Source organism: Vitis riparia, chromosome 18 (genome assembly GCF_004353265.1).
Source record: "Vitis riparia cultivar Riparia Gloire de Montpellier isolate 1030 chromosome 18, EGFV_Vit.rip_1.0, whole genome shotgun sequence".
Lineage (NCBI taxonomy): Eukaryota > Viridiplantae > Streptophyta > Magnoliopsida > Vitales > Vitaceae > Vitis > Vitis riparia.
The window spans coordinates 5,387,437-5,412,741 of record NC_048448.1 but is presented as its reverse complement, the minus strand read 5'-3'; the positions used below and the strand labels follow the sequence as shown (position 1 = coordinate 5,412,741).

General features: G+C 35.8%; 2 protein-coding genes across 3 annotated transcripts in view; both read left to right on the top strand.

Moving 5' to 3' along the window:
- Positions 1-16,857, top strand: part of LOC117907864 (WD and tetratricopeptide repeats protein 1) — a 67,220-nt gene extending 50,363 nt beyond the window's left edge. For both annotated transcript variants that reach the window (XM_034821534.1, XM_034821535.1), the window contains exons 14-20: positions 3,601-3,950; positions 4,989-5,079; positions 13,916-14,011; positions 14,109-14,179; positions 14,256-14,383; positions 16,092-16,197; positions 16,538-16,857. In XM_034821534.1, coding sequence (XP_034677425.1) covers positions 3,601-3,950; positions 4,989-5,079; positions 13,916-14,011; positions 14,109-14,179; positions 14,256-14,383; positions 16,092-16,173 — 818 coding nt within the window. In that variant the 3' untranslated portion in view covers positions 16,174-16,197; positions 16,538-16,857. The remainder of the gene's footprint in view (positions 1-3,600; positions 3,951-4,988; positions 5,080-13,915; positions 14,012-14,108; positions 14,180-14,255; positions 14,384-16,091; positions 16,198-16,537) is intronic.
- Positions 16,858-19,619: 2,762 nt separating this feature from the next.
- On the top strand, positions 19,620-20,696 carry LOC117906015. The gene is made up of 2 exons (XM_034818943.1): positions 19,620-19,853; positions 20,014-20,696. Exons 1-2 carry the CDS (start codon positions 19,720-19,722, stop codon positions 20,408-20,410), a joined length of 531 nt encoding a protein of 176 aa, XP_034674834.1. The 5' UTR covers positions 19,620-19,719; the 3' UTR covers positions 20,411-20,696.
- Positions 20,697-25,305: the final 4,609 nt, after the last annotated feature.

Sequence of the window (25,305 nt, the reverse complement as noted above, 5' to 3'; positions counted from 1 at the left end):
GTTATGGTTATTGGCAGCACTTTGATTCCATGTCTAAGGCATTTCACAATGTTGATGATATGGTATAAGGATCAACAGGAATATGGGCAGATGTGCTTTACAGAAATATTGATGTTAATTTCGATATTGATGGAAATTTTTATTAAAATTGGAAAAATGGCAGAAATTGACCAAATTTTTTTGAAATTTTGGATAAATTTTGAGAAATAATTAAAAAAAAATCAACAATACATATATTCAACTAGGTTTTTAAGAAAATAAACTATATATGATAAACTTAGTGACATTAATCAATAATAGGAAGTGCACCAATAAGAAATATAACTTTGAAAGTCAATACCAAATATTAATGTGAAAATAAAAAATTATGTTTCATGAATTTCAATACTTGAAACACTTTACATCACATTTAATACTAATATGATGATTTATGCAGTTTCAAGGTAATTGAAAAAAAAAATGATAATCTACATATTATTATTATGAGTTTTTGATATAGTCCTTTTTAAAAATGTTTGTAATTTTGTAAGTTTATGCTTGTCAACTTAATTACTACCCAGACAACATAAAGAGAAGGACTAACTGAGGATACTATTGTGGTAATTTTTATATTTGCAATATGTAGCAAGGTGGAATTTCACTAAAATTGAAGAATGATAATTAAGAATTACTTATTTATTTTTATTTTTTGGCATAAAATTTTTACTTGTAGTCCTAAATGAACCGTAAAAGGTAGTTAGAATGATGTGCATAGACAATGGAAAAGTGGGGCTTCTGTTGGTTGTTTAAGAAGCAACGAGGTAAAATGATAATAGATGTATTTTCAGCTGATTTTCCATGCAGATTTTCACTCAAAAATCTCTAAAATATTGCGATAAAATGACAAGATCAACCATCCAAATTCACAAATGAAATTATTCAGTTAAAATGCTGAAAAAGTGGTGATTTTCCACTGATTAATTGACAATTAATTAATAAAGTCTCCTTTCCATATTGGCTAGGGACGGATTTCATATATGGTCCTTTTTTTTTTTGTTAGGTAAAATTTTGTTTCCATTGGGACTTGAACCTAGAACCTCCCACCAACACTCCCCAACCCTTTACCACTTGAGTCGAGGCTCATCTATGATCATAATACATGTGAGGACCTTTTAATAATGCATGAAATAAATGAGACCACCTATGCAATGACAAGCACTGTAGATGTGATGCCATGGTTGACACTCACAAGGTCAGTGAACATACAAGCTTAGGTTGCATTGGTGTGGGTCAAAGAGCTATAAAAATACAGGCAGCAACACTAGACTTGGCATAGGCTAATCAAGTGTTGGCCTTAAGGAGTGGAAGACAATGATGTGTAAGGATTTGTGGTGCTCAAATCCTGTGTTTTCATGCTACATTGAAGGAGGGAGGGGGAGAGGGTGCTTTTATTTATTTATTTGAAACAGATTATTTATTGATATGAATTTTAAGTACAAGCGGAAATCCTTTCAAGTACACAAAAAGATGGTCTAAAAATGAGGAAATATCCAACAAGAGCAGGAAGATAACTATATAGATGAAGGATGAAACAAGAAAGTGTACTAAATATAGTAATAATGTACAAGTAATGGGGAAAAAGATCCCCTACAATATCATTTGCTAAACAATGGGACCAAGAGAAGGAACAACCCAAGCTAGTAGCTAGATCCAGGATTTGATGAAGTCAAATGTTGTACTTCCAAGGATTCTGACCCTGCTACAGCAGAATCTCCTTACACCATTAAATTGAAGCCTTGACCTGCAATAAGCCCTACAAGAGCTAAGATCTTTGTCGTAATGGGCAAACCTTTGGCTGCCAGTTTAGAGAAGACTCTCAACATGGACCATGGTGATCCTTCATCATACCTTCAATTTTTAGTTGACTTGGGTTGCCCAAAGCACACACATCAAAGTTTAACTTAATCAAACCCATTGGAGGTGGAGTCCATATTGAAAGCATCTTACAACCTACCTTTTTTCACCTACAAACCATGTTCCAATCAAGTTATAGAATGTTCAAAGGAGTACCCTCAAAAGTTAGAGGAAGAAGCCTAGGAGAAAGAATAGAAATGTGTCAACACCAAATAGATTGGAATGTGTCAACCCCAACTAGATTCTATGGCCCTTTATTTATTGTAAAATATTCTTGCTTTCCTCTCCCTCCAAACTATTCATAACAAGTTATGACAAGCCACATGTTGAGATATGCTTTCCCTAGGAGTATCCCCTAATCTTGTTAAAGAGATAAAATATATGTCATGCTTCTCATGTTTTTTTCTCAATTAATACATTTGTTTGTTTCTGAATATATATGTCATGCTTCTAGGAGGGATGCAATCTAATTCCAAAGGCTTAACGTCACTAGGCAATATAAAAAAGATGATCAACTAATTCCCCATGCCTTAGGCACATAACACAATGATCATGGCTGAGAGATTTAGAAGGCCTCATCTGTAACAAATTATTTGTGTTGACTTTTTTATTGGCTACCGACTTTTGCAAAAGGTCTTAATATTAGATGGGGCTTTAGATTTCCAAATAAAGTTGGTGGGGAAAGGAAGGTCTACAATTGAGGGCTTGGAAAGAATTGAAAAGGACTCTATAGAAAATAAGTTTGATGAAGTCAGTAACCACTCTTTCATTGGGGATAAAGATAAGCAATGCCCAAGGATAAAAGAAGATGAAAACAGAAATTCTAATTCAGAGAGGAGAAGAAAAATAAAAAAAGGGATATAATAGAAGTGCCTCTAACACTCACATTTGTGAGATGTTAGGTCTGTATATATTAAAGCAAAATAGTCATATCTGATGGATGCACCATGTGTTTAACCTTTATAGGTTATACGAAAAACATGTTTGGAAATCCTGGGTGGATATGAATAGTGTGCAATATGGGTCCAAGAGTGTCAAAGGTGCCTTGTGTCTGTTACAAGATAGACCGTCTTTATCTTTGTTATGAATCCGAGAGTGTCAAAAGGCGTATTGATGATGTAGGCCCTCTTTAAAAATGCTCATGCCCCATAAAATTCCTCTATGGGGAGAAGGAGGATCCACGATCTACTTATCTTCATAAAAAACCATATTTGGTTGGAAAGATACTCCAAGTATGATGGTATTTCAGATTGGAACAAGAGCTTTTCTTTAAAGTTCGTTTCCAACTTTAACTGACCAAATTCGCTTACAGGCCCATTAAGGTAGGAGAGGCTGCCTGCACATGCTGTTATGCCTTTTTGTTAAGAAACTTATTATTTAATCTTTATTACTCTCATTGATTTTTTTTATTTATTTATATGCATATACAAACTTATATTGTCAGTAGATTAACTCTATCAACACATATACATCTCAGTGTTTCTCGATCCAAATTTGTGAATGTTCAGTGTATGATGACCTGTGTCCACTTCAGAGTGTTCGTCTCTATAGATTATAGGTGCTAATTGTGATGCAATAAAAATGGTTGTCTGGGTTTTTTATTTATTTATTTTTGTAATTTTTTCCATTTTGAATGATTTGTTATTTAAACCATGTCTCCTAATGTCCATAATCTTATGTACATCTAATTGCATGGTTGCATTGTAGCCGAAGCTGAGAAAAGTAACAAGTCAAATGATGGAGTACCTAGGTCTGAAACTAGATCTGGAAGATTTCTATCATTGAGTGAAATACTCTACAGATCAGAGGCAAATAGTGATGCTTCACAAGACGGGCCAAGATCTGAAAGAGAAGATTCTGATTATGATGAGGAATTAGAGTTGGACTTTGAAACATCGGTATCAGGTGATGAAGGACGAGATGTTGAATCTAACATTCTTCATGGAAGTTTAAACTTGAGAATTCATCGAAGATGTGATTCAGCTAGAGAAACAAGTGGTACAAATGGTGCATGTGGATCTCCTACATCATCAAGAAATGATAAAACAACTTACCAGGTTCTGATTTTTTTACATTTACTCTTCCTATATTAATTTCAACTATTTGGCTTGAGAAAAAGCAGAGATACTATTTGTAATTTCCAGTTATATATCAAAATAAAGAGTTCCTTATTCTTTAGTTTTGGATTTTCGCTTGATAATTGTGCTTAGCAAGAAGAATATAAATATATTAACTGCCATCTGTTGTGACTTTTGTGGAAATGCCACCGCCTCACCCCCCACCCCCTCCCCCTCCCCCTCCCTGCAACACCAAAAAAAAAAAAGAAAGATTGCTGGATATTCCTTACTGGCATTATACTTGATGTTTCATTATGATTTGGTCACTATGGCTTGGTTTTGTTAGTTACAGTAAAGGATTTCTTGTGGTCATTACCGTCCTTCTTTGTTTTGTTTTTTGTGTGTATACATGTGGATTGATGATACTTAAGGAAATAAAGTAGGGCTTAGAAACCCTCTACTTGATTGACAATTTCAAGACTCACTTTAGGTATTCTTTTGGTCATAGTAATACTAGTACATATTGGCAATACTGTTTGGCACTGGCATAAAGTTTTGTGAAAAATGGGAAACAAGATGGATAGAGTGTTATTGCAATTTATAATGGTTATGTTAAACCACTTTCTACGTTTAATAAGATAGAAGGTTGATTATATGTAAAGTCTTAACTTGATAATGTTTTTAACCATTGGCAATTTGTGAGTCATTCTTGTATTTTGTTTGCTACAATATTTGCCAATTCATTTCTTTTATTGTGTTTTTTGTGTCACCGTCCTTCTTTGAGATATAGCTCTTTCTTTTTTTAATAATTTTCTATAAAACGAATTGTTTGTTTCTTTAACTATTGGCAAGTTGTAAGTCATTCTTTTATTTTGTTTGCTACAATATTTGCCGATTTGTGTTTTTTTTTTTTTGTATCTTTTGTATCGATGTCCTCTTTTGAGATATAGCTCATTCATTTTTTTTTATATAATAAATTTCTATAAAATGAATTGTTTGTTTCTGATTAAAAAATTCCTGCTGTTGCTCATATTGCAGCCTGAGACAGCGATTGACATGAAACAGAGATATGTTGGTCACTGCAATATAGGAACTGATATAAAACAGGCTAGTTTTCTTGGCTGTAGAGGTACATTTTTTTCCTTAGTCTTTTATTAATTAATTAATTCATCTTCTTTATTGACCTTTTGTCTTCTATATTCTCTGAGCATGAGGATCATGCCAAACAAATGCAGTTTGCACTTTGTAGCACTTTTCAGTATTTTACTAGTTTCATAAATCTATATTTCTTGCATCCCTTTTAATGTCATAGGTGCTTTAAAATCAACATTTCTATTTTCTTTTTTTATGGTCTTTTTGTTGGATGAGCTCCTATGGATGATGAAGAATTTCTGAATTCCTTTATTGATCTTTTAGGCACACACCATACACATATATATACACAAATGACTGAATAAGAAAATATCAATCTAGCTTGATTATCTCCTAAAATTAGGAAACAGAATCATCCTAAATGATCTCTCCTTTTTTATTCCTAAAATACTTTCCTAAATTAAAACCCTAACTTTGAATGCCAAATTTCTACACTCCCCCTCAAGCTGGAGAATATATATCATATAATCCCAGCTTGCAAGTTAAGTTTTCGAAGTTAGGCCTAGGTAAAGCTTTGGTGAGGATGTCTGCGGTTTGGTGCTTGGTAGGAATATAGTTCAATTTAACCGTCTCACTAGTCACCTTCTCTGTGATGAAGTGTCTGTCAATCTCAACGTGCTTGGTCCTGTCATGATGCACGGGGTTCTTTGCTATGCTTATAGCTGCTTGATTATCACACATCATCAGAATTGGAGATGAACTCGTTTGTCCCAGTTCACTAAGATTCCTTTTTATCCAAATCCCTTCATAGATTCCCTGTGCAAGAGCTCTGTACTCAGCTTCTGCACTACTTCTGGCTACAACTGATTGCTTCTTACTCCTCCAGGTAACAAGATTTCCCCAGACAAAAGAACAATATCCAGAAGTGGACCGCTTGTCAATGATGTTTCCTGCCCAATCCGCATCTGAGTATACTTCAGTGTCACGGTTCTCTGTCTTTCTGAAGAATAGACCTTTCCCTGGTGTCATTTTTAAATATCTAAGAATCCTGTAGACTGCTTCCATGTGTTCCTCAGTGGGGCTGTGCATGAATTGACTTACAACACTCACTGCAAAGCCAATATCCGGCCGAGTGTGTGAGAGATAAATCAAGTGCCCGACGAGCCGCTGATATCTCCCCCTGTCTACCGGTGTACATTCTTTCTCGATACCAAGTTTCTTCTGACTATCCATAGGAGTATCAATTGGTTTGCATCCAAGCATACCGATCTCCTTAAGAAGATCGAGTATGTATTTTCTTTGAGAGACTACAATTCCCTTCCTTGATCTAGCCACTTCCATACCAAGGAAATATTTCAAATTTCCAAGGTATTTAACTTCAAACTCTTCTGACAAATACTTCTTCAAATTCTGTAATTCCTCCATATCATTCCCAGATAGAATAATATCATCAACATAGACTATTAATATGACCATTTTCCCAGCATGAGACTTCTTGACGAATAGAGTATGATCAGCCTGACCTTGTTTGTAACCCAGCTTCAGGACTGCTTTTGTGAATCTATCAAACCAGGCTCGGGGAGATTGTTTAAGGCCGTACAAGGATTTTTGGAGTTTGCAAACCTGATTCTTTGCTTTACTTCCTTCGAAACCAGGTGGTATTTCCATGTAGACTTCCTCTTCTAGGTCACTATTTAGAAACACATTTTTTATGTCCAGTTGTTGCAAGCACCAATCTTGATTGACAGCCAATAAGAGAAGAATCCTGATAGTGTTCAGTTTTGCAACAGGAGCAAAAGTCTCCTGATAGTCTATCCCATAGGATTGTGTAAACCCTCTAGCTACCAAACGAGCCTTGAATCTCTCGATTGATCCATCTGCTTTGTATTTTATGGTGAAAATCCACTTGCACCCCACGGGCCTCTTCCCAACCGGCAAATCTGTGATAGTCCACGTCCCATTCTTCTCAAGTGCATCAATCTCATCTTGTACTGCCTTCTTCCATTCTGAAATTTTTAATGCCTCTTGTATTGTGTTGGGAACCTGAGTATCATCAAGAGAAGTAGCAAATGCTCTGTAAGATGGTGATAGCCCTTCATATGTAACATAATTCCCAATTGGATGATCTGTACATCTCCTAACACCCTTCCTCAATGCAATCAGCAGAGTAGAATCATCAATGCTGGGAATTAACACCTCTCCAGCCCTATCCTCACCTATGTTCTCTTCAGAAAGACTTGAATTGGAGTCAATATATTGGCCACATGTTGACTGTGATCCGTGCTCTAATTCCTGTCTTTTCCTCCTCCTGATGTAAACTTGTAAGTTCTCATTAGCAAGTTGTGGGGTTATAGGTTGAATAGGCATGGGAAACTGGATGGTCACAGGAGAAGGAACATTTGTGTGCTGGGCTGGCTGGACTGATTACGGTATGGGTGTGGACAACTCAGTGGGCGCGAATTGGAAAGGATTTGGTGACTGTGAGTGAAAAGAAGGTAGACCCTCAAGAAGAGACTCCCAAACTTGATGTTCATTCATGCTCTCCCCCTGAACATGAGATTTGGGATAGAAGAAGACATGTTCAAAGAAAGAAACGTCCATGGTGGTGTAAAATCTTTTGTTGGTTGGAGAATAGCATTTGTACCCTTTTTGGGTTGGAGAATACCCTAGGAAAATGCACTTATTGGCTCGAGGAGCAAATTTGCTACGATTTTGAGGATACACATGAACGAATGTCGTGCAACCAAATACTTTGAGTGGTAAATCAAAAGAGGCTGCACGAGTGTGAGGAAATTGTTTTAAGAAAAGTTGACGTGGGGATTGAAAGGTAAGCACTCTGGATGTCATACGGTTAATCAAATAAGTAGCTGTGAGAATAGCTTCCCCCCAGAAATAGTTTGGAACATTAGAGGAAAACATAAGGCACCGGGCAACCTCCAAGAGATGTCTATTCTTGCGTTCAACCACCCCATTTTGTTGTGGGGTGTCAACGCAAGAACTTATGTGGATAATGCCGTGATTTTGAAGATAAGTACTGAGACTACTAGTAAAGTATTCCTTTGCATTATCTGACTTGAGGACTTGAATTTTGGAATTGAATTGATTTTGAACCATAAGATGGAAGGTTTGAAAAATGTGCCCGACCTCGGACTTTTCTTTCATAAGGAAAACCCATGTTACCCGTGTATGATCATCAACGAATGTCACAAACCATCGAGTGCCAGAAATATTTTTTATCCGGGAGGGACCCCACACATCACTATGTACTAGAGAGAAAACAGTCGAAGGTTTGTATGAGATTTGAGGATAGACTGTTCGAGTATGCTTTGCAAACTGACAAATTTCATAGTGATAAGATGCTGGATTTTTATTGATAAATAATTTGGGAAACAATTTTGCAAGGAAACAAAGCTAGGATGACCAAGGCGATAGTGTAACATTATAATCTCACTATCTTTATTGACCTTAGAATTTGACACAGAATTGAAAGACTCTAACGTACTCTGAGACTGTACGCAACTTGCTTGAGAGACTTGGTTTGAGAATTGGCCACATAAGAGGAGGTAGAGCCCGGAACACAGTTCAGCACTGCCAATCATCTTCCCCGATTTCAAGTCCTGAAAAACACACAAGTTTGGATAAAATTTAGTAACACATTGGAGATCACGAGCCAATTTGCTAATGGACAAAAGATTACAATCCAAGTTTGGAACATGGAGGACAGAGTCAAGATATAAGTCTTTAGTAAGTTTTATAGAACCTGTCCCGGCAATTTTTGACTTTGAACCATCAGCAATATGGATGGATGAATGACCATTACTTGGCTTGTAATTTTGAAGAATGGCAGCATCTCCTGTCATGTGATCAGAAGCACCTGTGTCCACTATCCACGACTTCATTCCTCCTCGATTAGCAGTGAAGGCTACACCGGTAGTACTGCCACTGCCAACTTGGCTTAATAGTTTCTGTAGCATCTCCATCTGCTCTTTGTTGAATGGACTCAGCTCGGGAACTGATGTGCTCTCAGAGTTGGCAGCCACGTGTGCTCTGCCATCTCTGTCAGACCGTGGCTTTGGTTTCCAATCAGCCGGTTTGCCATGAAGCTTCCAGCAAGTCTCCTTATAATGGCCTGGTTTCTTACAATAATCACACCAAGGCCTATCCCGTTTCTGACGATCTCCACTACTACTATTAAATGACCGAGTAGCAAGGGCAGAGGCATCCAATGTTGGGGCAGGTTGCTCTTTGGATCCCATCATCACTTTGTTTCTACTTTCTTCACGCCTAACCTCTGAAAAAGCCTCCCTGAGACTTGGTAGGGGTTTAATGCCCATGTTTCGGCCTCTAACATCATCCAATTCCCTGTTTAGTCCTAGGAAAAACTTGAACAGTCTCTTTTGTTCCACAATTTTCCTGTATGTTGCTGCATCATCAGGACATTTCCATGAGTGAGTCTCGAATAAGTCAAGGTGCTGCCAATACCTTGTGAGTGTGTTGTAATACTGAGTAACTGTCTGCTCTCCTTGGCGGAAGTCATGTAGGGCTGATTCAACCTGAAAAAGTTCTGAAACCCGGTTCTGTAGTTTCTGGCATGGCTGCTTCTCTAGTGAGGTACTCATCCTTTCCTTTACCGCAAATGAACAGCAACACAGATTGTGACCACTGTAAATAGTTATGGCCATTTAATTTGTGTCCTGTGATGAGAATAGGAGAGGAATCACTGCCACCAAGGTTTGGAATTTCAGATCTGCCTCCTAATTCTGGTGACGTGACGCTGGATACTTGTGATGATGTCATTCCGTATTTTGTCATGGACCGGAAAGGTAGAAGAACACTTCCCAAGGCACGTGCAGGGATTGGAGTTGAGGAAAAATAGCCGGAGGACGTCGAAAAAACTGATCGGAGGGCTCGCGGAGGCAAAAGGACCCCAAAAGAGGCACGTGCAGGGCTTGGATGGCAGAAACAGGTACGTAGGGTGGCTGGTCGGCGTCAGGCGAGCTTGGAGTAGGAAGCGCGTCGCTGGAAAGTGGCTCACGCGCCGGCGCGTGAGATGCAGTCGCCGGCCGGAAAAACGGGCGTGGGCGGCACGTGGATGGTTTTCTGGCTCCGGTGTTTTGGGAAAAGTTGTAGATCTCCTCCAAACGCTCCTTGCGGTGTGAAAAAAACCGTTGCCAGAAAGTTCGTCGGAAAAGTCGCCGGCGGTGAATGTTTTCTGACGACGATTCGACCGACCGAAAAGCGTTTTCTCCCTTGGCTCTGAGAACAGGGACTGATGACCGGAATGAGAGATGGCCAGAGAGATTTGGCCGGAATGAATGATGGCCTGAATAAGAGGTGGCCAGAAGGGATTAGGGTTTCAGAAAACTGGCTCTGATACCATGAAGAATTTCTGAATTCCTTTTATTGATTTTTTAGGTACACACCATACACATATATATACACAAATGACTGAATAAGAAAATATCAATCTAGCTTGATTCTCTCCTAAAATTAGGAAATAGAATCATCCTAAATGATCGCTCCTTTTTTATTCCTAAAATACTTTCCTAAATTAAAAACCCTAACTTTGAATGCCAAATTTCAACAGACACCTCTCCTCTACTATGAATTGGAGTTGTTGTTTTGAAATTAGCTGCAGTCGTCTCTGCAGCATCTGCTATGTCTTCTTGTCTTGGATGAGAGGTCTTTGCTTGAAACATCTCAAACCACGGTATTATATTTTGTATCAATTTTGATTGTACAACTTCAGATCCAATTGGCATATGAGCATAGGATTCTGGTCACTAAGGTTGAGACTGTTAGTCTGGCAGAACAAAAGGGGGGAGGCCCACTCTCATTAAAAGCACCTTCTCTAGCATCCCTATCTATGGCATGCCTTTGTTAGTGATTCCAAGTAGGGTAAGTTTAAGGCTCGCAAAGGTACAAAGAGATTTCTTGTTGGGTGGAGGATCTCTAGAGAAAAAACCTCACCTAGTGAGTTGGGCTAAAGTGTGCTTGGATAAGAAAAAAGGGGGCATGGGCATTAGGAATCTTTCTATCCTTAACATGATGCTTTTAGCTAATTGGAGATGGAGGTTTGCCTTCGAAAGGGAATCTTTGTGGAAGCGGGTGATTGTTGGGAAGTTTGGGGAGGAAGGAGAGGGTTGGAGTTCAGGGGTGTCCAGGGAGGGGTATGGAGTCAGCTTTTGAAAGGCTAGCAGGAAAAATTGGGAGGCTTTTAAAAGCAGAGTCTGCTTCCTTGTTGAGAATGGGAGGAGAATCAAGCTTTGGTTACAAGTGGTGTGGTGACACATTGCTAAAAGTGCCTTTCCCCACCTTATTTGCTATTGCCAATTCCAAGGATGCGTTGGTAGTTGATATGTGGGAGCAGGATGGGGACCTGCGTCGTTGGCATCCTAGTTTCTCTAGACAGTTCCATGATTGGGAGGTAGAGATGGTGGAGGCCTCTCTTTGGAAGCCCAAAAACATTCAGTTAAGTATAATGTTGAGGATAAAATGATTTGATCAGTTACAAGGAATAGAAAGTTCTCTGTTAAAGCTTTCTACTCTTTTTTGGACTTTGGGGGTGTAGAGGCCTTCCCAACCAAAGTTGTTTGGAACTTGTGGGTCCCATTGAGGGTGGGTTGTTTTTACTTGGGAAGCTACTTGGGAGAGGATCTTAACTTTAGATCGGTTGAAAAGAAGGGGGGTGTCACTAGTAAATAGATGCTTTATATGTAAAAGGGAGGAGAAACCCATTGATCACTTGCTTCTGCATTGTGTTATTGTTGCTCTTCTCTAGCAGTTGGTTTTTTCCTTAGTTGGGTTGCAATTGGTGATGCACTCTTGAGTCAGGATGATGTTGCTAAGCTGGAATGGGGCAGGCTCAGCTAGGAAAAAGGCAGAAGAAGCTTGGTTAGCTGCCCCTTCATGTCTTTTTTGGACCATTTAGCCTGAAAGAAATCGGAGGGCTTTTGAAGATGTGGATCTTTCGAATCATTTGCTAAAATCAACTTTTCTGCTTTCTTTATGGATTATGTTATGCCTCATTTAGAAGGAAAGTCCATATCTTTGATGGATTTTGTCGATTGGTTAGGTGCTAAGTAATTGTCGGGCAGGTGTTTTTTTCCCCTTTTTTGTCCTCTCCCCTCCTTGCTTTTTTCACTTGGCCCCCTTTGAATGCTCCTGGTGTACTTTGGCGAGTTTTAGCTATTCTGCTTTGTACCACCCTTTTAATTGTTATATATTTCTATTCTGGTTGCTTATCAGAAAAAGAAAAAAAAAAATTGTTTTGATGCTTTGAATCACTTGAAATCCATATATATCACAATCTTTATACAAGAAAGGAATCATCAACACCAGAAGCAAAAACAGAGATTATGTCTATCTACTAGCAACAAATGCCTCATTGCTGAGAATTCCTCTGTCCCATGCACTCCCACTTGATAACAAAAATCGTTCTTCTCCATTAAATAACAGAAAAATGTTTCTTCCCAGTATTGCTTTTGTTCTCCAGGATTGAACAGATGGAAAGAAGGATATCAATTATAGTATGCTAACCCAGAAAATGGCAAACCTTAGGAGGAACTTTGACTGGGTAAATCACATGAACTGGATAAGCAAGCGATCTACTGATTAGAATCCCTTACAACAATAAATTACTTGTGATTGCTTATATGTCACAGGTTTTTTTTACCATGAGTATTAATATTTTTATTAGTTGCAAGGTAATTGTCATTGTTTTTTCATAACTGATTTCTACCATTAGTTATGTGTATCAGGAGCCAATTATGAGTGCTTAACTTGTTTCTAAATCTAGTTGCTTTTACATTGTCAATTTAATCAACCGGAAAAGAATGAAAGAAATAAATTTTGCTAATCACACCTTTAGCAATTTGTATGGCTAATATATTGAAAAAGTTCCATGATGAGTTCTTGTGGGTGCAATGAGTTAGATATTATATTGTGGGCTCGCATCATGTGATGAAGAGTAAAGATCAAAGAAGCGCCTATTTTCCTTATGAGTAAAATTCTATTAATCAAACCTCCTTTGAGAGAGAAAATAAGGAGAGGTATTGTGGTCAAAAATATGATTGAGGATTAAACTGAGTTCAAGTCGAAATACTCATCTGAATCTGGTATTCTAAATTTCATTGTTTATGGGTCTAAAAAAAATTCCCTTTACCCAATGTTTCCTCCTCTATGTTTTGGTCTGGATGAGGAGTTTGATGGGAGGTTTGTAGTGGGATTATCTTCACCTTTGGGGTACTGACATTTAAATTTCTTACAAATCTGCAATCCAAACTAATAAAATCTGAAATTGTGAAGTGTCCTAGCCACTAAGCAATTCTGTAATTGTTAGGTCTGAAAATCTAGTAATTTTTACTTCGGAAAGGAGAAAAAAGTATGAAAGCAATAAAATCAAGAAATTTCAATTGAAGTTGTTCTGTATGGTTTTATGGCTTTACATTTCCCCCCAGCACGCTACCAGACTGGGGTAATCAATAAGGTAGACCAATAATATGGCTGGCTAATATGGATACAGATTGACTAAGGGGGTCTCATTTCCTAGTCACTTGTGTTACTCACTATGGTTGAGTAATCATTTGCATCCTGAGTAGCATAATAGACAAACACTAGAGCATACTGAAGAAGTGAACAATATGATGCTATGGTTGCCAAAATTTTGAAGTTTTTGAGTGGATGTGGCGTTCCTTAAGTGTATCTGCATTTAGATTTGGCATTTTGACGACTTCATGCATGCCCACAGTTATTGGTTTCTTACTGCTATACCATGATTTCCTGCTTAAGATTTTACTGTGGAATGGGCTAGTCTGCAAACAGTATTCTTTAATAACAGATCCTTTTTCACGAACAAGTCTTTTGATATGCAGGTGAATATGTTGCCAGTGGAAGTGATGATGGAAGATGGTTTATCTGGGACAAGAGAACTGGTAGACTAATAAAAATGCTTATGGGAGATGAACATGGTAACATTTGTTCATCTTTAGCGGAATATTAATGTAGGATATCCCATAACCTTCTCTTTGTTATCTAATATCTATTCTTCTTCTTCTTCATGTGCAGTCGTGAACTGTGTGCAGTGTCATCCATTTGATTGTACTGTAGCCACCAGTGGGATTGATAACACAATAAAGGTGAGTGATGAAAATAACTTATTTGAATGTACGAGTCAGGTTAAATAGTTGACTTCTGAAAAATGCATGGTTCTAGATATGGACTCCAAGTGCTCCTATCCCATCCATTGTAGCTGGGGGAGCTGCAGGACCAGAGACAGCAGATGTGTTGGAAGCTATGGAGAACAATCAACGGAAATTATGCCGAAACCGTGATGCGATCCTGTAAGACCAATGAATTGTTATTGTACAATGATATTGTTATTATACTTTGATTCAGGCAAGCCTTTGAGGAAAACCAATTCTCTTGATTAGTAATGATAATGATTAGATGATGATAATAGTAGTAGCAGACTTGTGAAAATACTAATAATGATGATAATAATAAGAGGGAGGGAGGACTACTGAAACCAGTGATGATAATTGTAGTTTGATAATGTTCCCTGAAGCAAGTTATTGGATTTCTCAGTCATCAAAATAATAATGTTAGTAGTAGTAGGTTTCTCCGTTATCAAGATGATAGTAATAGTGGTAGTAGATGAAAAGAAGGGGGACTAGAGGCTTTGAAAATTTTCAAAATAATAATGATAGCAGCAGCATTAGTAGTGTAGGAGCTAGGGATTTTCCCAGCTAGTGGATGTCTTGAGTTATTGCTGACATCTGATATTATGTGGCATGATTTATTATAGCAAGCTGATTATTTCTAAGAGGGAGATGTTGGTTGAGACTGCTCAGAACCTATATATTAAGGAACACACTTTCATTTAGAGGATGAAATAATCATTGTACCTGGTGGATGTAGATGCAGTAAATCACCAAAAGTTTTGAACACTTGAGATCTTATAGTTACTTTACTTTGTGCAGTGCTATCATCATCTCTGAGGCCAGAGTGGAAAACCAATTGAACCGATATAACCAACCGAACCGAACCAAACTGACTTGAACTGATCAAATTTTAAACACTTAAAGTTAATGGTTTCGGTTTCACTAAATATAAAACTGAATTACATTGGTTAGGTTGTGGTTTCCTATTTTAAAAACCAATAATAGACTGAACTGAACCAAAAGTTACATGTACACCATTATAAATATACAACTACTAATGGTTACATTATTAATTTGGTGGACATCTTGCACAGTTGGTGGGACCCTAAATCACACCTACATAGGTTTTTTTTTTTTTGTTCTTTTCTTTTTTTCTATGATTGGACTACTTAGTATGGCTAGCCTGAGCAATAATAATAGTTATTCATGTCATTTGGGTTATTATGATAATATGATTTGAAATGCATGGCAATGATGTGAGTTGAACAGGCCCTAAGGCAACTTGTTATAGTAATATTATTTAAATTTTTAAGCCTACAATGCCCTGTTATAAGCTTTTTTGGTTTTGGTCTAAGTTCACAGGAAAAAAAAATAAAAAAGAAAAAAAAATCAATTTTGTTGTTAAACCAAAACAAAGTAAATTGATGTAGCCTAGTTATTGTTATTGAATTGAACCAAACTGATTGGTTTCCTCTTTAAGTTTAATTAGTTTGGTTTTTAATGCATGAAAACCAATTTGATCATTTCTGTTTGATTTTAATGCTCAAATCCGAACTAATTGAACCATATATGCCTGTAGTCTTAGTTATATACTCTCTTGATCAACTGCAAAAAAAAAAAAAAAATGAGACTTCCAAATGAGGAGATAGCTGATGTTAAATGCCAGTCTCTCTTTCATGGAGACACACTCTGACAAGCTCATGGTTTTGGCTAACATAAATAAGACTTTCCCAGTCTCATTCTCATATACACAGATACCAACATGTACATTGTTGAGACCATGTAACATAACTCAGGACCAAGGTCATACTTTCTAGTTCAAATCATACTCTCTTTTAGTTTTGTAGTCTGTAAGTTAATGATGTATTAATATATATATATATTGCAGGCCCTTTGAGCTTCTGGAGCGTTTCCGAATGCATGATTTCGGTGAAGGAACCTTGCATCCATTTGAGTGCTCTCAGAGCTAAGCTTGTTCCTATATGACTTTGCTGGTAATTCACACTTTGTTCTTGTGTGGCTTCTTTTGCTATGTACTTTTTAATGAATCTCTGGAAATTTACCAATTTTCTTGCATCCTTCAAAGGAGACCATCTCCTGGGGCTAAGTTATGCTATGATTCTATACTTTCCACAAGTTAGTTATAGTTTAGCTGCAGTGCCATTAATATCTAAAAGTTAAGAGGCGTGAGGTTAAGTCATGGCAGAGACTGAAGCATATGATCACTAACCCAAACAGCTAGCAGCATGTAGTGAATGATTTTTTAGATTTCTCTGTTCTCACCAAGAAATTCATGCTTGGTCGTCTTGACTTATTTCTATTTGAATCATGCAGATGTCTGGGAATATCGAAGGACTGGTGGGAATCAGACTCATGGGGTGGTGGTGGTGGTAGTAGTTTAGCTAGGCTATGTAAATGTGTTGGGAGGTTCCCAAGAATAAGTTTGAGAGTTGAACAAAGCATGGTTGTATTGTTTGGCCAGTGCCTGCTTTTTCTTGCGTTGCTTATGATAAGGTCTATTTTGTTAGTTCATTTTTTCTTGCTTTTGAACATTCCATTTGTTAATATGCTTGCCCAAACATTCCTGTACAGTTGAGGGTTCTCCTCAGTGATATGAAAATGTTAATATCTTTCCGGTGCAGGTATTTTGTTTATCGAGTCTATTGAGAAATAACATGGGATCAGGTTTCATCAGATTGTCCGAGTAATCCTATCCAGATAAAAGCCAAAATTATTTTGTTATTTGACCGGCTATTAAGAGACAGGTAAAGGGTACAACGGTCTACAACAGTCTGTGAATGGCTAATTGGAAAAGTTCCTCATTGAACCTGCGAGTTGAGAATCCTTTTTATTCTTTAAAAAAGGTAGAAGCTCGGTTGTGAAGGTAATATTATTTCTGTAATCATTACCTCGGAGGCCCGCTTAAAGTGCAGAAAGAGGAATTCAATTCAGCAGCTCATTTGGGTCTGGAATAAAATCAACTACTTTTGCGCCGCGTGTATATATGAACGAGTTTCTGAATCCCATATGAGATTCAAATTTCAGTACACTGATTATATGTGATGATGGTATGTAAGGTGGAGCGTGTGGATGCACGCTCGCGTAATGAATATTTGGGCTTGCGGACATGATTGACATATGCATGTATTAAATCATATGGATTGATCTGGAGAGATGCTGAGCATATCAGAGTGGATGGTCGGCATGTAAGTTTGACCAAAGCTAGTGGTCAAATATTCCATGGATTTTGAGAAAGAAATCTATTTGTTTTGGGCACTCAATTAAGTTTGTCGGCCGGCGAAGCTTATAATATTTTTCTCATATGACACGATGACACGCGAAGCTTATAATATTTTCCGGTATATTATATTACCAAAGCTACTTGGAAGTGGAAGGTTCGATTTGTACTGGGGTTGTGAGAAAGCCTTACGTTAAGGTTGATTGGAGTCTAAGGATTTCCAATTGGTGCCTTTTAAGTTATTAAATCATTAAGTTTTTAACCAACCCTACCCGTGGGAATAACGCGTTATTGAGGCCGTGCTTTCTGACGATGGAATGGGATCTTGGCTGACTCTGCACATCTCTTTCGACGTCCATCCAACGTTGAAACATGTAGAGACTGAAGATGAACGTGCATCACACCGTGAGAATTGGCCCCCGGCCCCCTTTCTATTTTAATAATAAAATTGTGAAGGAGCGTGTGGGCCAGCCATGTCATTTACCCCATTATTCTTTATTCCACACGCTGCGCAGGGCAACACCAAATAAATAACTCAGAACCTAACAAAAAAAAATGCTCAAAAGAACCAGTGAACCCGCAAATGAGTACAAGCACCTCAAAGTTGCTCTATACATCTCCAAGCATTTAAATAAATTGTTTCCAGCCTTCTACATTCTGTTCTAATCACCTCAAAGTTGTCAAAGCTACTCAAAGTAGCTTTAAACACTTTGAAGGTTTGAGAACAATGCCCAACTCCCTAAATTCCTTGGAGGATAACAAAATTAGGAGTAGATTGTGGGCAATAGGCTCTACTAAACGTTTGATTTTGTGAGTTCTCTTAAAAGTCAGAGTTCATACATTTGTCATGATATAATAACATGGCTTGTATGCGTAATTTACGATGAGATTTTTATAAAATTTCTAACTTAGATGCGTGTGATTGCACTTGTTTTAATTAAATATATCCTATCTCACTCTTACCAAAATTTAATAGGCTCTGCATTATTTATTTTATATAAATATAAAAATATTATGTAACATTTTTTATTTATTTATACATAATCTTTCAAGTTTATACTTTGATCACATTTTTTTGTATTTAGCTGCAATTTTCATAATTACATATTTTTGTAATTTTGAGTAAAATTTAGATATAAAATCGTTTATAGTATAATGGATTGATTCACTACTTTTAATAGTGTAAAAAGTTTTAAACAAATAAAGTATTTTATTAATGGGTTAAATTATTTATAGTAATATAATTATAAGTCGTTGATCAATGACAACTTTTTTCCTTTAAAGAAATAATAATACAAAATATATAAAAATAAAATATTAAATATTAAAATAGCTTAGTTTTAGATTTTATTTTAATTTTTCTAGCATGACTTTGTATAATCTATTAGTCTATAATTTTAATTTCATTTCATTTTCTTAGTATATCTTTATTCTTTAATTTTTCAAAATTGTTGAGGAATGTGTTTTCTTAAACTTAGAAAAAATCAAATTAAAATAGTGAAAAGAAAAAAGATCCCTGAGAAGAACTTGTGGAAAAAAAAATTTAGGCAAGAAAATGAGAAAATTGGAGAAAGAAATGGACTTTCCCTTCAATTTTTTTTGACCTATATCAAATATCAAATTTGATAATCAATTTATATTAAAAATCATATTGTAACCATGAAAGTTTATCTAATTTATTTTCATATAATTAATTGATAAGATTAATTTTATTGACCTTTTATGAAATTTTGACGAAATACATCCAATTTTCATTAATTTGAAATATCATTAAATATCTTTTTTTTAAATTCAAAATAAGAAAGATATTTCTTAAATTTTTAAATTACTGAGAATCAATTGTATTTAATTAAAACATCCGAAGAAGAATGGCAACCGAAAATTAACCATTTCAAGTATCACAATTTTACCTGAATCCCATGACGCAAAAGAAATCGGGCACTGTTGCTTGTGATCTTTGACACGTTCCGTGTGATGAGGTGCGAGAGGCAATCTCCAAATAAAGCCTATTTCTATTTTCTACCCATTTGCTATTTCCACAAGGAATTTGGTGAAAAAGGAAAGTTGTTGTCAGCACCCCCACCACAATTATTAAAGGTTTTTATTATTTTTTTGGGTAAGCATTGAGCAACAATCACGAAATTATAAGATATCCTTTCACACGCGACAGAAAAATACATTAAACCACCGTAACATAAGTGTTGAGATTTTCCCTGTGTGGCGGACGGCCCTCCTCTTCTCTCCTTGTTTCCATGAAAAATTGAAAAGAAAATAAAGGATGACAACGAGCAAGGCGGGCACAGTAGGCGGAGCACCATCACAGCCTACCCCTGAGTGTTGCATGTGCGGAGATTATGGCTTTTCTTATGAGCTTTTTCAGTGCAAGGTCTGCCAATTCAGATCTCAGCACAGGTATTCATTCATCTTTCCTTCATGGGTTTCACTGAAACGAATGAATGGATTACGGATCAATCCACCAAATCCTTCATTCTCCCTCTATTTTGTTGTTTGTGTGCTGTTAATTAATTCAACTTTTCTTTTGCTTCTTCTTCTGGATCATCCGATTCCGCAGATATTGCAGCAATCTTTATCCAAAGGCCGACTCCTACCGAGTCTGCAATTGGTGTCTGAATCAGAAGGACGACACACCAGAAAAAACCCAGAACTCGTCCAATTCCTCATCATCAAACAAAAACAACGAAGAAAACGACGGCAAGATTAAGAAAAAGAAGATTGGCAGCGACAGTCATGCGAAGGCTCAAAGAGGCAGTTTGCAACTCCCAGTCAACGGACCCATCAAGAAACAAAAGTCGCCGGAGAGATCGCCGACGACCCGGAAGAGGATCATCGCAAGCGGCTGCATGGAGGAGAGGCTGACAAGGACAAATTCAGAGGGCAGTGGGATCACAAAACATGTGTTCAGAAACAAGGTGAGAAGGTACAAGCTGTTGGATGAGGTCTCCAGCTAATCTTAATCTTCAATAAAAACCAGCTTATCTCCATACGGATGCTTATATTCTGTTTTGTTAAGTTTTTTTTTCCTTTTTGCCTTGGTCCCATAAATACGGATACACAGGACATGAGATAGAAGAAAGGTTCAATGTATATAGAGAACCTTGTGATATGGGGAACTGAAATTCCCCATGGGAGTCGATGAAGTCACATCTGGCTTTATTAATCTTTACTCTTCATCTCCAAAACAAAACGTTACTGAAAATCTGCATTAAATTATGCTATCTGGAATAATCTCCACCACATCACTGAATTTACTCTACAACTAATGGTCACAACATACCAATTACCATCCAATCGGGTCAGTGGCCATTGTCAACTATTCATTTTCGAAATATACAAGCCATAAATTTAGTGTTTCTTTTCTTTTCCACGTGTATGAACTGGGCATCAGCAATAATTTGATGAAAGGAAATGCCAAGCTTCCTGGAAATTCCTTGGAACCACCCTTGAAAAGATGGGGTTTTGTATTCTTTAATGGTAGTGAAAAGTCTGGTAGTATTCGCCATCTGGAAAAAACATCTCCTGGAATCAGTAGTAGTGTTTTCATGCCTAGTAAAAAGGGGATATGAGAATATTTGGAGTTCCAGGTGGAAATTTACAGATGCTGGCTCTCGATACAGTTGGAAACTAATGTGAAATGTTAAGGAGATGCTTCTGATCATCACACTTTATAGTAATGAGCTGAGCTGTTAAATGATGACTCGACTTTTCCTGCCCTCTTTCATTGGGCAATGCCCTCATGCTTCCATGTTTTATGCCAATGTGGCCCATTTTGGAGGAGAATCTAAAAGCCATTGATACTAGAGAAATAAAGCCATTTGAATATTTGAAATGTGGTGAACTGGACCACCTGTTCGCTTCTGCAGGTTTATTATGGCACTTGTTAGGACATAGAAAACCACGGTATGCTTCAGTGAATTAATGACCATAATTATTCTCAATATCAAATGTTAAATTTTCTCTACAGAAATCAGTTTTCAGATGTAAGTACACTTACAAACATTTAATGATTGAGTCATATTTCAAACACTTACAAATTATACTATCAAGAAAAATCAAAGTTCTAGATTTTTGAAAAATCTATAAACTCTAATTTGTTTTGTAACAAAAATCACAACAAATGTAGTAGAGGCAATGGTAAGTGAATTTGCTAGCTCTATGGCAAGGTTGGATATGTGGTAGTAAAATGCTACATCACAATTTGACATCACTCTAGACCTCAACAATTTTAATTTGGTTTTCCTTTTTTGCTTTCACACCAATTCATTATATCTAAAAAAATATTCATGTACCTTCCATAACCAAGAACATGCTAAGTATTTCTCAATTTGCTAATGATAGTGATGTTGTTGAGTTTTATGCTAATTGTTGCAATGTGAAGGACAAGAACTCAAGGAAGTCGTTTTTGCAAGGCACTCCTAGGAGTGAGTTGTATCAACTATTACTTATGATTGAAGTCAAGTCTCCTTTGGCTCCTTAAAATGTTGTTTTGTCATATATATATATACTTAATTAAATCAACTTTGTTAGAGTCCATGATATATATTATGGGCTCAAGTTCTACAAACATAAGTTTGTAGGATTTAGACTCATAGTGTGTATCATGGACTTTAACAAATCAATTCAAAGTGTTTCAACTTTTATGTACAAATAAATGTCTCAATATTGTTTTGACACATTATATTCATGACACCAAAGTCAATAACGATGTTGGACTTTCATATCACAAGCTACGACATCCTTATAGCTATGTCATTGCTCATGTTCTTGAATCTTTTGATGACATACTAATTACGAGCGCTAATGCCTCTTAAGTATCAAGTGGTTGAAGACTTGAATAAAAAGTTCACACTTGAGACATTTGAATCATTGAATTTATTTCATGGCTTTGAAGCTACCAAAGAATAGCTCTAGTCTCTATTTAACTCAAACTAAGTGTACTACAACAAATTCATTGAAGAAAACCAATATAACTAGAGCAAGTAGCTTGTCTTCTCCAATGGCCTTTGTTAACAAGCTGTCTTTTTCTCAATAAAAGCCATTTGAAGACTCTTTTCTATATAGAAACACAATCAATGCTTTACAATATTTAACTATGACCATGCTAGATATCTCTTTTATTGTTAATAAATTGAAGAAAGAAGCCAATAAAATTGACAAAACTTTCATTACTAAGAATGATAATTATGAGTTTAAGGTTTAGGCCGATTGGTTTATACTGACAATGTGATGAACAATCTATCTAGTGGGTTAAAAAAACTCAAAGACTCATTTTTTTGGCATTACTTTAAAGTTAATGGATGTTAATAAAAAAATTATATCAAAACATTCGACGTAGAAATGGCTGCGTTGATTCCAAATGGTCTCATTTCAGTTCAATTTGTATCCTAAAATCAAACAATTCTAACTATGAATGATACAATTTTTGTTCATAGAGGTTTGCTATCTAAACGTATTTTTTACAGGTTTGAACAAATCAATGAAAAGATGAGAGATTAGATTTATGAACTTGAAAGGAAGATTTTCATCAGGTTATCTCAAGAGAAGGCATTAACCGGTTAGGTTAAGGAAATTCTATAATGAATTGACCCAAATTTGTGACTATTCAATCATGAGTATGTTTTTGCTATAATTTCAAGGGCAAAGAAAATTATCATGAGTATATTTAATAAAAATTTAATTAGAATTATCAGAAAAAAAAATATTTTTTTCACACTTAAAATAACTTAATTTGGATTAGTTATATGATTGGTAAGATGAGGCAAGATAAGTATTGGGGGCATTTTAGGTTTTTTATTGAATTTTCCAGAGACGCATCATCATTTAACAACGGCAAAGTCAATAGTGAATGTAACTTTAAAGAATTAGAATACTAATAGTGTAATTGTCACTTTCCTCCACGTAATTTACTCTTCTAGAAGTCATAAAGTTGACGTGGCACCAACTTGAATGATCTGAGTGGGACCCACTTTCTGTTTTTAAAAGTCACCGTCTTTCTAAAATAAGTTTTTGCTTTTTATATACAGGTTATCATATTTTTTGTTTTAAGAATATAAAAATAAGTGATGTATCCACGTCATATCATAATTATTAAACTAATTTTGAGAATGTTATTATTACATTAATTTTAATTGATTAAAAAAGTGGTACCTTAATGTTATGTTTAATTTTAGAAAACTAATAAGGAAATGAGAAAAAAAATAAGTGATTTTTTTTCTTTTTTTTATTACTGTAAAAAATATAAAAGAAATTAAAATTAATTAAAAACTTAAAATTCTACCCGGGAATATTTTTTAAAATAGCTTTCAATTATTTTTAAAAATAAATTTTATTTGAAAACTCAAATATAAAAAACTATTTTCTTATTCATAAAGGCATAATGCATTCACTTGTGATATAAAAAATTTTAAAATATATCCATATTTTTAATTATTTTTTAAAATAATATACAGGTAGAATATATTTAAAAAAGAAAATTAGTTTTTGTTAAAAGTTTCTTACATAGTTTTTTTATTTTTATTTGATAAAGAACATAAAATTGTTATCATAAACGGTTTCTAAATAGAGTTTTATGAATTTTTAAATTATTTAATTTCTATGTTGATGAAAAATATGATTTTTGGGTTATTTTTTTAAATATCCATGAATCCTAATTGGTTGTTTCGCTGATCAATTTTATCATCTTAAGTCATGAATGCAATTACGAATGCGATTGATTGTTTTATTGATCAATATTTTTTATCATAACTCATATATAGAACTACGAGTTTTCATAAAGAAAAAACATAAAAACTTCCAAAAATGACTTTTTTTGTTTTAGAAATAAAAATTGTATTCTTCCTTTTGTTGAGAGAAAGTTCCCACATATAATGAAATTTTTTCCTTTTTTATTTAATAGTAGTAGTTTTCGAGATAGTTTTAATACTCATATAAATTGTTTTCTTATTTCTGTTTCTTTTTTTTCCCATTTATTGGGTCGGGTGAGATCAACCCACTCTCACACTCAAAACCAACTCCATCATATCTAAAAAAGAAAAATAAACTTTAAAATTTCAAAATAATATATAAAAACTATTTATTAACTTCACATCCATTTTTTATTTTTCTTTTGGTTTTTCCCTTTATTTGCTATCCCTCCTAATTTTTTCTCAAAATTTTTTAAAACTAAACACAAGATCTCAATCTTGCATCCAAATGACATGTCGATTAGACATCGAGTCCATTAAGAATGTGCTTAAATTAATTACATCACTTGTTTCTTCTATGTTCGTTATGTATAAATTGAATATTTGTAGCTATTCATCTCATTCTTCTCTGCCGTAATAAAATTTGGCCATGGCCATGACAAAATTTTGTCCCACGCAATCTGAGTCTAAAAATGCTTAGACTTTCATTCCCAAAATACTGCTTTTCTCTTAGTCCCGCCTCAAGCATAGTTCACGCGTTCCATAAAATATACACCCAAAATTATAGCCGAAAAGAAAATTAGCAATCTAATCGGTGCAAGCCAGGCATATGGTAGAGAATGGTGGCCAGTGGTGCATCAACTCCAAGTCAAAATCGTGAACCATGCTTCCAATTTCGGGACTTCACTGGACAAGTTGATTCCTTCCAAGTTTGCCTTTAGGATAAGGTGGGCATCCATGACTAACATTTTCTCCTACCCCATAATTGTCTTCATCCACAACTGTTCCTGTCAAATTCCCTCCTAACGCTCCGGTGGTCCATTGATGTCCAGATTCCATACTGATTTTAAATCAAAATCCATGTACATATAAAAATGGTCTCAAATATGGTAAAATAAAAAAAAGTCACAACTTAGAACTTGCCATCAGAAGATTCAAAAACC